Consider the following 12436-nt stretch of genomic DNA (forward strand, 5'->3'; position numbering starts at 1 on the left):
TTCTTGCTAGAGCCCTATAATCCCGTCATTGTCTACCAGGGGACAAAAGACAAAGAGGGGGTATCACAACCTCCCCTAGCTTTGCCAAATCCAACAGTACCACTAGGAAACCCCAAATCCCATACTGTCCCAACTAGGTCACTGAAATGCACCTCGCCTAACAGCCCTCTGCATCTGTCGTATTAAAAATCGTTTCACCAGGAGCTCCCACTGAGAAGAAAGCCTCTGATTGAGAAACATGTTGTGACGACTCGCAGACCACTTTTGAGGTCCAGAGGGTCTAAAGCACAAACAGGCCGCCCTCGCCAAGCGATTTGGTTACATGTGTTAAGTATGTTAACCCTCTTGTAGGCCGTTAACCATTTCATTGTTTCGGGGCAGTCATCTGATGAAGCGGCCATAATGAAGTAAACAACGTCGCAGAGATGTGGCTCAGAGTGGAACACCGTCTGAGAGGTCCTAATATTTTGCCATATCTGTCCCTTGTGTATAGCTGTCTGGTGTGGGCTTTACCCCGGTTTGCCTCAGATCCTCATATGTCCCCTCCCACTGGAGGCAGATGGCACTATGTGAAGCGTGTCAGCGCAGTGGGCCTAATGTATTCTACCCTCAAATTAAAATGTCGGGGGATTTCAGATTTAACCACAAGACAGTTGAGTAGGGGACCATTTCCTGATCTTTGTCTTGGCTTGTCTGAGATCAGGAACAGAGCCGTGATGGGGCTTGTACTGTTGGGGTGGATTTACAACATAATGGATGCTTGCAATAAAGCTAAGTAAAGTGTCAGACTTCAATATGTATTACTGAATCTTTCTTTCCTTCCTTTGGTGGTCTCATCGCATTGCAAATGCCTTGCATTAAAGTAGACTAAAATAAAACATAAAAGCATTCTCAAAGGCTGTCCTTGGTCTGCGGCTTTGTCTCAAGCTCACTGATGCTATTGGCCATTTTTAGAACCAGAGATGGAAGAATCAAAGCATGTGATATCATTGCCGACTATTTCAGCCGTCCATTAAACCAACATTTTTTGATACGATATCAGGTGCATTTGAGATTACACTCTGTATTTGTGTCACGGCTGCTGAGCGATGTTCACCGACCCCGTTGAACACCACCCTGTCTAGGTCACATAGAGCTTTCCCAACAAGGCCTTTTAAGGGCCGGTTCGGAGCAGGAGCCCAATTGCGAACCAGTTTTTCTTGTTATCACTGTAGAAGAGCCGGCTCTCATACATTGGAGGCTTTCATCAGAGCCTGGGGTGAGATTTATGAAAGCAACAACAGTACATGATGAGTATGACGATAGAAGAAGTGGTTGGAAAAGTCATGCTTGCAATATATTTGGGATTTCTGGGAAAAAGCACAGCTCTAAAGCACGTTCGCCAATTTTCTTATTGTGAGGGAAATATGCGGTGGTTGCTGGAAAACCTCTAATGTGGCGTTATTATACAGCCTCTTTTGCAGACGGACAAAGCAGACCAGTTCTTAGGAGGTTGCTAGTTGGACATACTCCGAACCAACACTAGCCCCAGCACAGAACTGGAACTGATCTAATTTCACTGGTGAAGGGGCCAGAGAGCCTCTCTTTTCTGTCGAGTGAATCGGGAAGTACTTAGTCCCCCTCATCCCGCTTGCTCTCTGTTTCACACCCAGCATGCCCTGCAGTGCTGAACATTAGTCAACTCTCCACAAAGAGGAAACAGCCGGATAAACTCTGACTGACACTCTATTATAGTCGGTTTGAGATGTATTTGTTGAGACAATATGTTCGGTGTCAGGACGGTTTACTGTTGCAGAGGGAGATCAAATGTCTCTGTGTGCTGAAGTAAATCAGGAGGGACTGTGAGCAGGGGAGTCTGACCTGAGGTTAGAACCACAATGGGCACACCCCCAGATCTCAGCAGGCCTCTATCACACTCTCAGTGTGACCTCTGAACACAGGAGAAGGTAGGGTCTGCATTTGTCGCACACATGCACAAGTCACGTACACACACACACACACACACACACACACACACACACACACACACACACACACACACACACACACTTAAATCTACTGAGGCCCACAAATCCTGATTTCTACAACCTTTGAACAAGTAAGCTTTTGCAAACATGAATTTATTTGCAGTAAAGTCAAGCTGAATGGGGAAACTGATCACCTTTATCCATCAACAACCTGTTCTTCCGCTATAACTAGACCTGGACGATGTGTGGCAAACAATGACACAGTGAAAGAAGAATAGGGGGCCGCAACTTGGTAAATTATTCCTGGCTTAGAGCAGCAGGACCTTACAAAAGCTCTGTTTCCTCATACCTGAGGTGCAACTGTCCGGATTAGTATGATGAGCATGAGGTCAGTGCTGTTCTGGTCATTTATATATCCATGTTGTCCAAATGTCACGACTGTCAGATTACTATTAACCAAGTGAAGTTCGGTTTTGTTTTTATGAACGTTCCCTTCAATATTTTGAAGCTTGATATTCCATTATATCATTTTTGGAGCCTTTAGACATTCTCCAGGTGGTCACTCAAACAGTAGTACATGTTAAATGACTATTAATAATTAACAGCCGTGTTATCTCTAACTGACCAGAAAACAAAGCTCAAGTTCTGTACTGGAAAACTGTTCAAATACCACTTGTAATCTCGCTGGACCGAATGGCATTTTTCAAAAAATACATTCCTCTGTGATCATGTACGAGGGCTGATGTCGGGGGTGCGTTGAGTGGCCGCTGTAGTGAGATTTGGCACGTGAGCAGTGGGTGATTGCTGGTGCAGAGCTGGACAGAGCGAGGGGGACAGAGTTAACTGTAATCTATCTCACGACAAAGAGCTATTCATAAGAGGGTTAAACTGATTAGGGAGACAGGAGGATTGAAGAGAGAAATTTGGGGAGTGGGAGGGGTCAGCTGTCAGAGGCAGGGGGCCGGTCCCAGACTTATGATTGTATTCAAATCAAAACACATCCCACAATGCACCTCCGCTCGGCTCTCTTATGCACATACGGAAGGACAAAGAAAAGCAGTGCGGATGCTTCTCATAACAGAATAATCTGTCTTCCTCCATAGCCTCCGTGATGGTATCGCATGTAGTTCACCATCCCCTCACGTATTACGTCAGTAAGTACCAATGGGAACCCCAGTACAAAACTCACATGTTGATTTAATTCCATCGGAGCAATAACAGCCTTATCCTCGAGCTTCAGTAGCCACAAAACTAAGAAAATACAATAAGCATGTAAATCTTAAATTGATTGGACTGACAAAGAACAAGATTTATGTGGGTCAAAATATATGTGGTGTAAAGTGTCAGCTCAGTGGTTTCAGTGGCAGAAAAAGCCTTATAAATCTTGTTTTCAAAAAGAATATGAGATCAGAATCCAGGACAAGCCCAGCTCCTGGCCGGTGGCACGGCTCTGAAAGAGTTCTTCCTAACCTGCCACCCACTGGGCGAGAACCTGACTCTCGCTGATATGAAAGGGGTGCGTCTGAGGGGTTCACACAGCACCGGGGGGATTAGCGTTTCAATTTTCTTCTCTTGGCTGCACTGCAGCTCGACCTGTTGGAAACAAGGGCTCATTTTAAGGTAGACTGGAGCGGTCATGTGATAGCTACTGGAAGAAGACAAAACAGTGAGGAGGAGGAAGAGGAGGGGGTTGGACACCAGGAAGGAGCAGCAGCTATTGTTTCAGACATTCTCTCCGTCCAACGTGGAACTTAATGATGTTTGCGTCTTGAGGAGGACTCGTGGACATTGTGCTAATGTTGAACCAGGGGGAGTGATGAATGTGTCTGCAGGGGAGTTACGGGGCAAAGAGGTCAGGAGGGCGTCCTCTCATAGGCTGTCAGTGGGTTATTGATGCACACAATTCCAGTAGCCTCTCCGTAACCTCTCGCTCAATCCCTCTTCGATTGGAAAGCACGGAGGATTTTTACTGATATGGCCGATCATTTTCTATTCGAGTGTTGTTGTTATTGCAGCATATTTGCAGTGTATTCCTGCAGCGGGCCCCCAGAGAGAAAATAAACCCTTTCTTTGTTGCCACCCTCTGCGCAAAGCACCTGCCGAGGGCCATTTGAGATTTCAGTTCAAGTCCAGAAAGACAACATTCAAATTCTAATAAAGCAACATTTGTCACACAGTGTCAGCCTTTTGTCCGTCAACAGACTGAGGAGAATAGACTCTTTTTTTCTGCCTCTCATTTATTTCTCTCACTCTTTTCTGCCTCTTGTTCCGCTTGATGTGACACAAGACATGTTTTCCCACTTTGTAATTTTTCAAAAATCTCTGACAGTACAATCCCACACCCCCTTCGTGACCGACCGTCCCTTTCCCGTGTTTCTACAGCAACTGAATTCAAATCCAAACCTACAGCCCGGGCTTTTTTTCTGGGTCTCATCGCTATGGAAACCTGAGAGAATGAGTGGGGGGCTGCCGTCTCTTTGTAGTGATGGACAAGAGGGAGGCTACGGGAAAGGGTTAAGTGTTCGACAGCGAATCTTGAATTCCCCCGTGGAGACCCAGGGGGCAGGGCGCTCTCTGGATTTTGAAAATCAACTACACACCCACGTGCTTCTGAAGCGTCAGTGGTCAGTCAGAGGGATTTCCATGGGCAGTCTCGTTATAAAAAAGAGGTGCTAACAGCCACTGTGATCTCTTAAGTAACCCATAATATCTAACCACACAGGGATTAGCTTTGTGTTAAAGAGGGTTTGTGTGATCCTGCACGTGAAAGTGTTTTCCCTCTCAGTCTGGAAGGTTATTCCATGTCCAGCTGCAGAAAAAAGGTTGCACAGGAAATGGGCAGCCAGGGGAGGATCCCTCACAGAGAGAGATAAGAGGAGAATGCCTAAAGTTATCCCCACACCTGTTATCATCCGCCTGCACATTTCCTCTCTCCCTGCCCTGCCCGGTTGTTTGAAAGATGCTGGGTGAAACGAGAGGCAGTCATTTTATGGTGCCTCTAAGTGAGTGTGCACCGCCCATCCAAGGCTGGCCGGTCTTTCAGGAGGTCAGTCAAACATTAAACCTAACTATTAAGCACAGCAACAGCCCCAGTCAGGAATGCAGGGTTAATTGTTAGCTATTGTTGTCTGCCTTTACTCTCAGCGTGTGCTTCTCCCTGTTTTAAGGCCACGTAAAGACTTGAATGTATTTCGTAGCCTGTAGGCTCAGCTCCAGACGCCGCTGTCTGGAGGGAACGCCGTGTGAATGGAGAGGGGGTTTGTGTTCCTCCTGATATTGTTGCCTTCAGACATTCAAGCAAGATCTGCTTTTATTGGCAGTTGGGAGAATCTAAAGATCAAATAATGATTTCTTTATGCACAACTGTGTCCAGAGAACTGAATGTGCCAAACACGACCTTTTATTATCCAAGGCTAAACAACCTGACGAGGTGCCGGAAGCTTCTCCTCTGTTTACTTTCAAACAGCTTTGGCCAGAGCCTTGTATGAGCAACGTGTGTGTTTCCCCCCCATCCTTCTGCCATTTAAAGGCCTGATATTGAAGTGGGGGGAGAAAAGAGTTCATTGAGAGACAGCATAAAAGGAAGTGGGGGGTGGGTGGGGAAGGGTAACTCCAGTACCCTGAAAACCAGTCTGCAGTCACCAGGCAACCAGCAGATCAAGTTTCAAAGCCTGACAAGGAGTTGTAAGAAGTACAGAGGGAAGGAGAGGCAGTGCGGTATGGGAGTGTGTGTGATGGGGACATGTGTGTGTGCTTGTGCATGGATCCATGTGTGTCTGTGTGAGCGTGTTCACACCAAAGGTCAAGGCACGAATAAGTCATGCTTTCTTCCACATTGTTTATCTCAGTACAACGTCCCGTCTGTTGAAGTGAAGCCTTCAAGTCTTCCTGGCCTGCTCGTCTTCGCTCTCCACGATCTTCTAAACCCTAAATGACAGGACACCGGTTTCATCTGTAATCTTGCATTTCATTGCAGCTTCAGTGATTCATATGTTTGCTCTTAATCTCAGGGCCACTGACTGCTCATCTTCAGAGCGGCACCACCCATATTTTCATAAATAGCAATCTACGTGGTTAGTTATTTGGGAGGAACATTAGAGCTACGGTTGACGCTGTGTGTGGTTTTGTCTGTTAAAATAAAGATTTTGACTTTGACTGTGGCCTTTTGTGACACGTGATGCCTGTCCCCTCTGCATGGTTAGCCCTCTTCTTGCATGTGCTGACTCTGCCAGTCTGGTTGTGTGTGTGCTGACCCCCCCCCTCTCTCTCTCTCTCTCTCTCTCTCTCTCTCTCTCTCTCTCTCTCTCTCTCACCCCTCCTCCCACAGGTCGTGTATCTCTGACCCGGGGTGCCTCTCTGCGGATTGATCGGCTGACCGTGGAGGACGAGGGCTGGTTCGAATGTCGCATCCTGCTCCTGGACAGCAAAAAAGACGACTTTCGAAACGGCACATGGACCTTCCTCTCCATCACAGGTGCAGCACTGCAGGGCTTTGGGGACTCGGGAGCAGCTTCTCTCACTGGCACTGTCCTTGTTTAGATCAGCCACAGCAAGGAGCCTGGCAGGGTGTCAGAAGGCCCTGGCAAGCTGAAGTGTCGTAGCAGCGATCAGAGCAGTGTGTGTGACGCTCTGCGCACACACTGAATAGGAGTTGATCTTAAGAATAAGAGGAGTAGACAGCAAATTTGGACCTTGTGTGGGCAAAAGATCACGGTTAAATGCTGGAATCTTGAGTATTTTTAAATCACCTTCCTCCCACTTAGTCTCAAACACACACACACACACTCGTATCGCCACAGTAGAGTTTAAAGATCCATTGAGAGTGTGAAGAAGGGATATGATACGATTGTTCTGCAGTGAATGAAAGGCCTGCATGTGCTGAGTCAGGTTGCAGGTGAACACTGCACACCTTTGTAAATAACAGTATGACATCATTCCATGTATTGTGTATCATATGAATACATGTTACCTAACAACATGTCTGGCAATCCCAAAACCAAACTTGACAGTGCACTGTTCATACACTATGGCATATTTATCTAAAACCCTTTCCAATTACTTGAGTGCATATATTTTTGGCTTAAATGGATGAAAAATCATGAAACTGGTTTATGTTTTTTCCTCAATATAGTGCTGCAGGAATGAGTCCTAAAACCCTGAAAGCAAATTGTTTTTAAATTGTGGCAGGGCCCTGACATAAGTCCTGTAATCAACACAAGCCTAAGAGATTAAACGTGTTGTTCTATCTCATTGGATACATAAGTTAAAAACAGACATGTGAATTTGAACCTATAACATGTGGTTATATGTGAAGATTATGTTTCTGAAACGTGTAAATTTCACAAAAACAAGTCTTGATAAAGAGCTTATTTTCTGCAAAAATCCAATGCCAAATAATCATTCTATTTTTGTCCAGTGATCTACCATGATGCCTACTTCCAGGTCAGCCTACAGAAATAAGTCTTTCCACTATAATCTCTGCAACACAGACAAAACCTAGCACCCTCTCAGTCCAGATCTTTGGACATGCTGCTTGTTTTCATGGTAGATTAACATTTGTGGTTATTAAAAAAACACATTTGGAAGCATTAAAAGGGTTTGTGTTAACGGCTCATTTGACAAGTATACTCGTCTCAAAATGCTTATCTCACCACAGAGGACATCCACTATACAGGTGACCCCTCATACTGTTATTTAGGTTTCCCTGTTGAGCATTATTTGAGAAGTGGTCCACCTTTAAGAAGCCCTCATTGACTGTTGATGTCCGCCGTTAGTGCTCTGATTGTCTTGTTGATATGTCCCATTTGAAAACGCAAATAGAAGCAAACCTTTAATCCGTGCTCTCTTTGTTCTAGCTCCACCTGTGTTTATAAAGACTCCACCAACTTTCGTGGAGGTTCTGCTCGGAGACTCGCTGACTCTCAGCTGTGGAGCCCATGGCAACCCTCGACCAACTGTTGTCTGGCATAAAGATGAGAGCCGAATCGAGAAACATGAAAAAATAAAAGTGAGACGAATTAACAGATGGCATTTCCAGTGTTTTAATTATATACTTTATCATTTGCATTTTCTGTAGGAGTTGTGACTTTGATGTTGCTTTGAAGCAAACTGCTTTGTTGTGCTCTTGTTGACAGCTTTGTGATCTTCCTCCGACTTTTCTCTCTCTTTGATCCTCTCACTCTTCACCTTCTCCCCCTTTTAGGTGCTCAATGGTACCTTGTCTTTGGCTTCCGTCGAGAGAAATGTTTCAGGAGTGTACAAATGTCACGTGTCCAACTCCGAGGGGAATCTCACCCACTCCCTGCAGCTGCAGGTCAAAGGTCAGTGTTGAACTGTCAATCACAAGGGAAAGATTGAATTCCCGCATATCTCTTGTCCAGCATACACTGTGATGTTCAGGTGAACAAGACACAGAACTAGTCTAAGTCAGGTTTTTAAACAACGCTTTGAATGTCTGTTGTCTTATTCTGACGTCACAAGGACACTCAAACTAAAGAAAAGGCCTTAAAAAAAATGCTGGGTCAAAATTCTTAATTGGGACGAATTGACTTATCTGATGTTAGTGTTTTTGTTATTAAATCTACTATCTTTGATGAATTCATTTCAGTTTAGCCAACACAAAACAGGCTGTGAGTATTTTTGAGAGAGATTGACAAGAGAAGGACTATTTCTATGGACTATTGCACGCAGTGTTTCTGTAAGTTATTAAATAGTCTGCTGCTTTCCCCCCCGTCTGCCCTGAACCTGTTATTTTTTTCTAGTAAGCTTATTTTGGCATTCATTACTACTTTGCAGCTACCACCAGAAACTTATCCTACAAATATTATAATACTAATAATATTGGTAAAGCCTAATCTTAATCTGCAACTGTGCAGCAGTACAAGGTTTAAGATAGGTTTTAAAGATAACAAACAAACATGCACAAAAAAGAAAATATACATCATTCAACTGTCAATGTTATACATGTAGTTTTGAACTCTTTGGTACCCTATGAAGTAACATCTACAATGTATGGTTTTGTAGAACACAATATCTCTTTTCTTATTCCTGTTCTCATCAAAAGCTTTGAGATTGTGTATGTGTTACCCCAAACCCAGTGAACAGGTGGAAAATCCTGGTTCCAGAGTCTATACTGCCCCCTAGAGACCCTCCCCTGCAGCAGCACTCAGGACTGAACTCTTTAATCAGGCCATGACTGTCTGCACCTATATACAAACACAATACTAACAATAGGGTGTGTTTTGTTTTCTTCCTACTTGTCAAAAGGACCTCCAATCATCATCATCTCCCCGGAGGACACCACCCTCAACATGTCCCAGGATGCAGTTCTGCAGTGCCAGGCTGACGCCTACCCTTCTAACCTCAGCTATGAGTGGCTGAAACAAGGACAGAATGTTTACCATATTGAGTGAGTACGCGTCTTTAAATTACAATTTACATCCCAAGATAGTAATCGTTCTGACGGCTGTCAAATGTTAAACATCGACATTATCAATTACAGCCACCTCATTTTATTCAGTGGAATGCCGTGGAGATTATTTAAAGTCTTTATATACTCACAATGGATCCCTCTGGCCTTTTCCCACAGCATGCGTCTAATGTGATCACTTCTAATTAGATTATTTATAAGACTGTTGTATCGTGTGGTCTTCAGCACACTTTTTAGATAAATGCAATGTTTTCCGTGCTCTGATAAATCATCTTCTCTACCTTATTTTTTCATTTGAACTGCACCTTACTTTTATTTTTTTTGCTTTAGGTCCCTGAAGTCCAGAGTGAAGGTTTTGGTGGATGGAACACTTCTTATCCCTAATCTCATCCCAGAGGATACCGGCAACTACACCTGCATCCCAACCAATGGGTTACTCACCCCGCCCTCTGCCTCTGCACACCTCAAAGTGAAACGTAAGTCTGCGATGAGAGTGTTTGCTTCATACATCCATTTATTTTCTAAAGCACTTTCTCTGCAAGCCCTGGGCAAGAGCAGATTTACTTCATGTGATCAATTCCTCTTCCTGCATCTCAGACCCTGCACGTGTGGTCCGAATGTCCCGGGAAACGTACTTGCCTTCGGGCATGGAGGGCCGCATTATCTGCCCAGTCCAGGCTGATCCCCCTGTGCTGTATGTCAACTGGACCAAAGATGGGAACGATTTGAATCTTGACAACGTAAGCTAGAGCTAGCAGCAGAGTTTACCCTGCAGAGATGGTCTCACACTGCACACGTTCCTAATAATGTCTTGCTTTCACCTGTCCAGTATCCAGGTTGGATAGTGAACTCAGAGGGCTCTGTGTTTATTACAACAGCCAATGACAACGCTGTCGGCATGTATACATGTACAGCCTACAACAGCTATGGCACCATGGGAAAGTCTGAACCCACGAAGGTCATACTGCAGGTGAGGAGGCTGTTCTTCTTCGGATAAATAGGAAACTGTATCCTAGTAGTTAACACAGAAGTAAAAAGGCTCTCTCCCTCCTGCAGGACCCTCCAACATTAAATGTGCCTCCTCGGTCTGAGTATCTCCAGGAGGTGGGCAGAGACTTGATCATCCCCTGTGAAGCCTCTGGAGATCCCACTCCAAACGTAACGTGGAGCAAGGTACAGAAGCTTTTCCACTGATCAATCGAGGCGCTGAACAATCCCGTTTTTTCATGCATTATTTTCACCTGTGTCTTGCTGTCCTTCCTCACAGATTGGCCCTTCTCCTCGCTCCAAGTACACCATTCTAGCTAACGGCTCCCTCCTGCTGCAGCCGCTCAGTAAAGACCACCATGGGGGCTGGGAGTGCTTGGCCACTAATCGTGTTGCAACTGTCAGTGCAGGCACCGTAATCATGGTGCTCGGTGAGTGGGCCAAAGTTATACATGTTTACATGTGACATCCAACCTGAGTGCATTCTAGCTCTAGACTAACATTTATTTTTCATCAAATGCCCCTTTTGTCTATAAGATGTCACAGAAATAGTGAAAAATATCCAGGGAATGTCTTAAAATGCCCATTCAGTCAAAAACCCTAAAGATAGTAACTGTAAAACTGGGAAAAGGCTAAATGCACATCCTTCAGAGGCTGCGATTAATGACCTATCATTAAGGTTTTGGAGTATTCATGCATATTGTTGACAGTAGTACTTTGATACTTGTTTCTCTGTTCCTCAGGCACCAGTCCTCATGTTGTGTCCTCAGTTAATGTCGTCACAGAGATGAATCAGGCCAATGTGTCCTGGGTGCCTGGCTTTGATGGTGGATACACCCAGAAGTACACTGTGTGGTAAGTGACACAAAATACATACGGTTTGATAAAACTACTCTGACTGTTTTATGCATATATCTTTATTTTTGTTTTGCTTTCCTTCCAGGTTCAAGCAGTCATCCAGAGGGAAACATGAATGGGCCTCTTTGCCTGTGCCGACTTCTAAAAACTACCTGCTGGTGACCGGGCTTCTTGCTGGCACTGGCTATCAGTTCAGCATCCTACCTCAGAATAAACTCGGCTCTGGACCTTTCAGTGAAATCGTTTCTGTGCGAACAATAGGTTTGTGCAACTCATAATCTTCCCCTCACTCTCTTAAATTTTGTTTTACAGTTTGAATTTATATTGTGTCTTGTGTGTGTGTATAGCTGTGCCAACGGAAGCACCTACAGTCGTCACCACTCTCCCAATCCTGGATCCTCCAATGTTCCTGTCAGCCAACCGGACGGACAAAGGTGTTGTCCTCCAGTGGTTTCCCCCTGAGGGTCTATCTGCTCCACTGACCAGCTTTGTGCTGCAGGCCCGCAGGGACCTGGGCCAGTGGCTCATCCTCAGCAGCAACATCGGGGCCAATCAGAGTGAAGTACTTGTACAAGGACTGCTCAGGGTAATTAGTACATTTCTCCTCTATCAGCATCTGTGTTCCCCAGAGATCAGTCTGTATGGGCTGTGGGTTTATTACTTTGTGTATATTTAATAAACCCCTGATCTGTCTGTCACTCAGGACTCCAGTTATGATTTGAGGCTGATGTCGCGCAGCAACAAACTTCTGAGTGAACCGAGTGAGTCCGTCAATGTATCCACCACAGGTGAGTGGCATATTGAGTCCAGGTTCCTGCATATTTTTATTACTGGTTATTTTCAAAATTAGCATTAGTGTTGAGCAATAGAATTCATTGACTCCGGTTCGATTTCAGGGATGGAGATTTACCCCGTGCACCCGAGTTTCTTGGAGTTCATCCCTGAGCCCCTGTTGGCCGGTGTGTTAGGAGGAGTGTGCTTCCTGTTTGTGGCCATCATCCTCTCGTTGGTGACGGCATGCTACATGAGCCAAAGGAGACAGCGCCGGCGCAGAAAGAGAAGACGAGGTAAAATGTCTCATTTTGAATTCTCCTTTTTCTCCCAAAAAAGGTGAGTTTGTTTACTGTTGATTTCCAGGTTTATGTTAAATGAACTTTAACATGATTGTAATATTTCTTCAGTGCTGTTTTTTGAC

The 12436-nt window shown here is 44.9% G+C and overlaps 1 protein-coding gene across 1 annotated transcript in view; it reads left to right on the top strand.

Moving 5' to 3' along the window:
- Positions 1 to 12436, top strand: part of igsf9b (immunoglobulin superfamily, member 9b) — a 28252-nt gene that overhangs the window by 9136 nt on the left and 6680 nt on the right. The window contains exons 4-17 of the mRNA XM_063896281.1: positions 6295 to 6441; positions 7823 to 7974; positions 8170 to 8287; positions 9234 to 9375; positions 9727 to 9872; positions 9994 to 10136; positions 10226 to 10366; positions 10453 to 10569; positions 10664 to 10814; positions 11127 to 11238; positions 11327 to 11502; positions 11589 to 11827; positions 11945 to 12029; positions 12138 to 12308. Of these exons, the coding sequence (XP_063752351.1) occupies positions 6295 to 6441; positions 7823 to 7974; positions 8170 to 8287; positions 9234 to 9375; positions 9727 to 9872; positions 9994 to 10136; positions 10226 to 10366; positions 10453 to 10569; positions 10664 to 10814; positions 11127 to 11238; positions 11327 to 11502; positions 11589 to 11827; positions 11945 to 12029; positions 12138 to 12308 (2040 nt within the window). The remainder of the gene's footprint in view (positions 1 to 6294; positions 6442 to 7822; positions 7975 to 8169; positions 8288 to 9233; positions 9376 to 9726; positions 9873 to 9993; positions 10137 to 10225; positions 10367 to 10452; positions 10570 to 10663; positions 10815 to 11126; positions 11239 to 11326; positions 11503 to 11588; positions 11828 to 11944; positions 12030 to 12137; positions 12309 to 12436) is intronic.

This window comes from Eleginops maclovinus, chromosome 12 (genome assembly GCF_036324505.1).
Source record: "Eleginops maclovinus isolate JMC-PN-2008 ecotype Puerto Natales chromosome 12, JC_Emac_rtc_rv5, whole genome shotgun sequence".
NCBI lineage: Eukaryota > Metazoa > Chordata > Actinopteri > Perciformes > Eleginopidae > Eleginops > Eleginops maclovinus.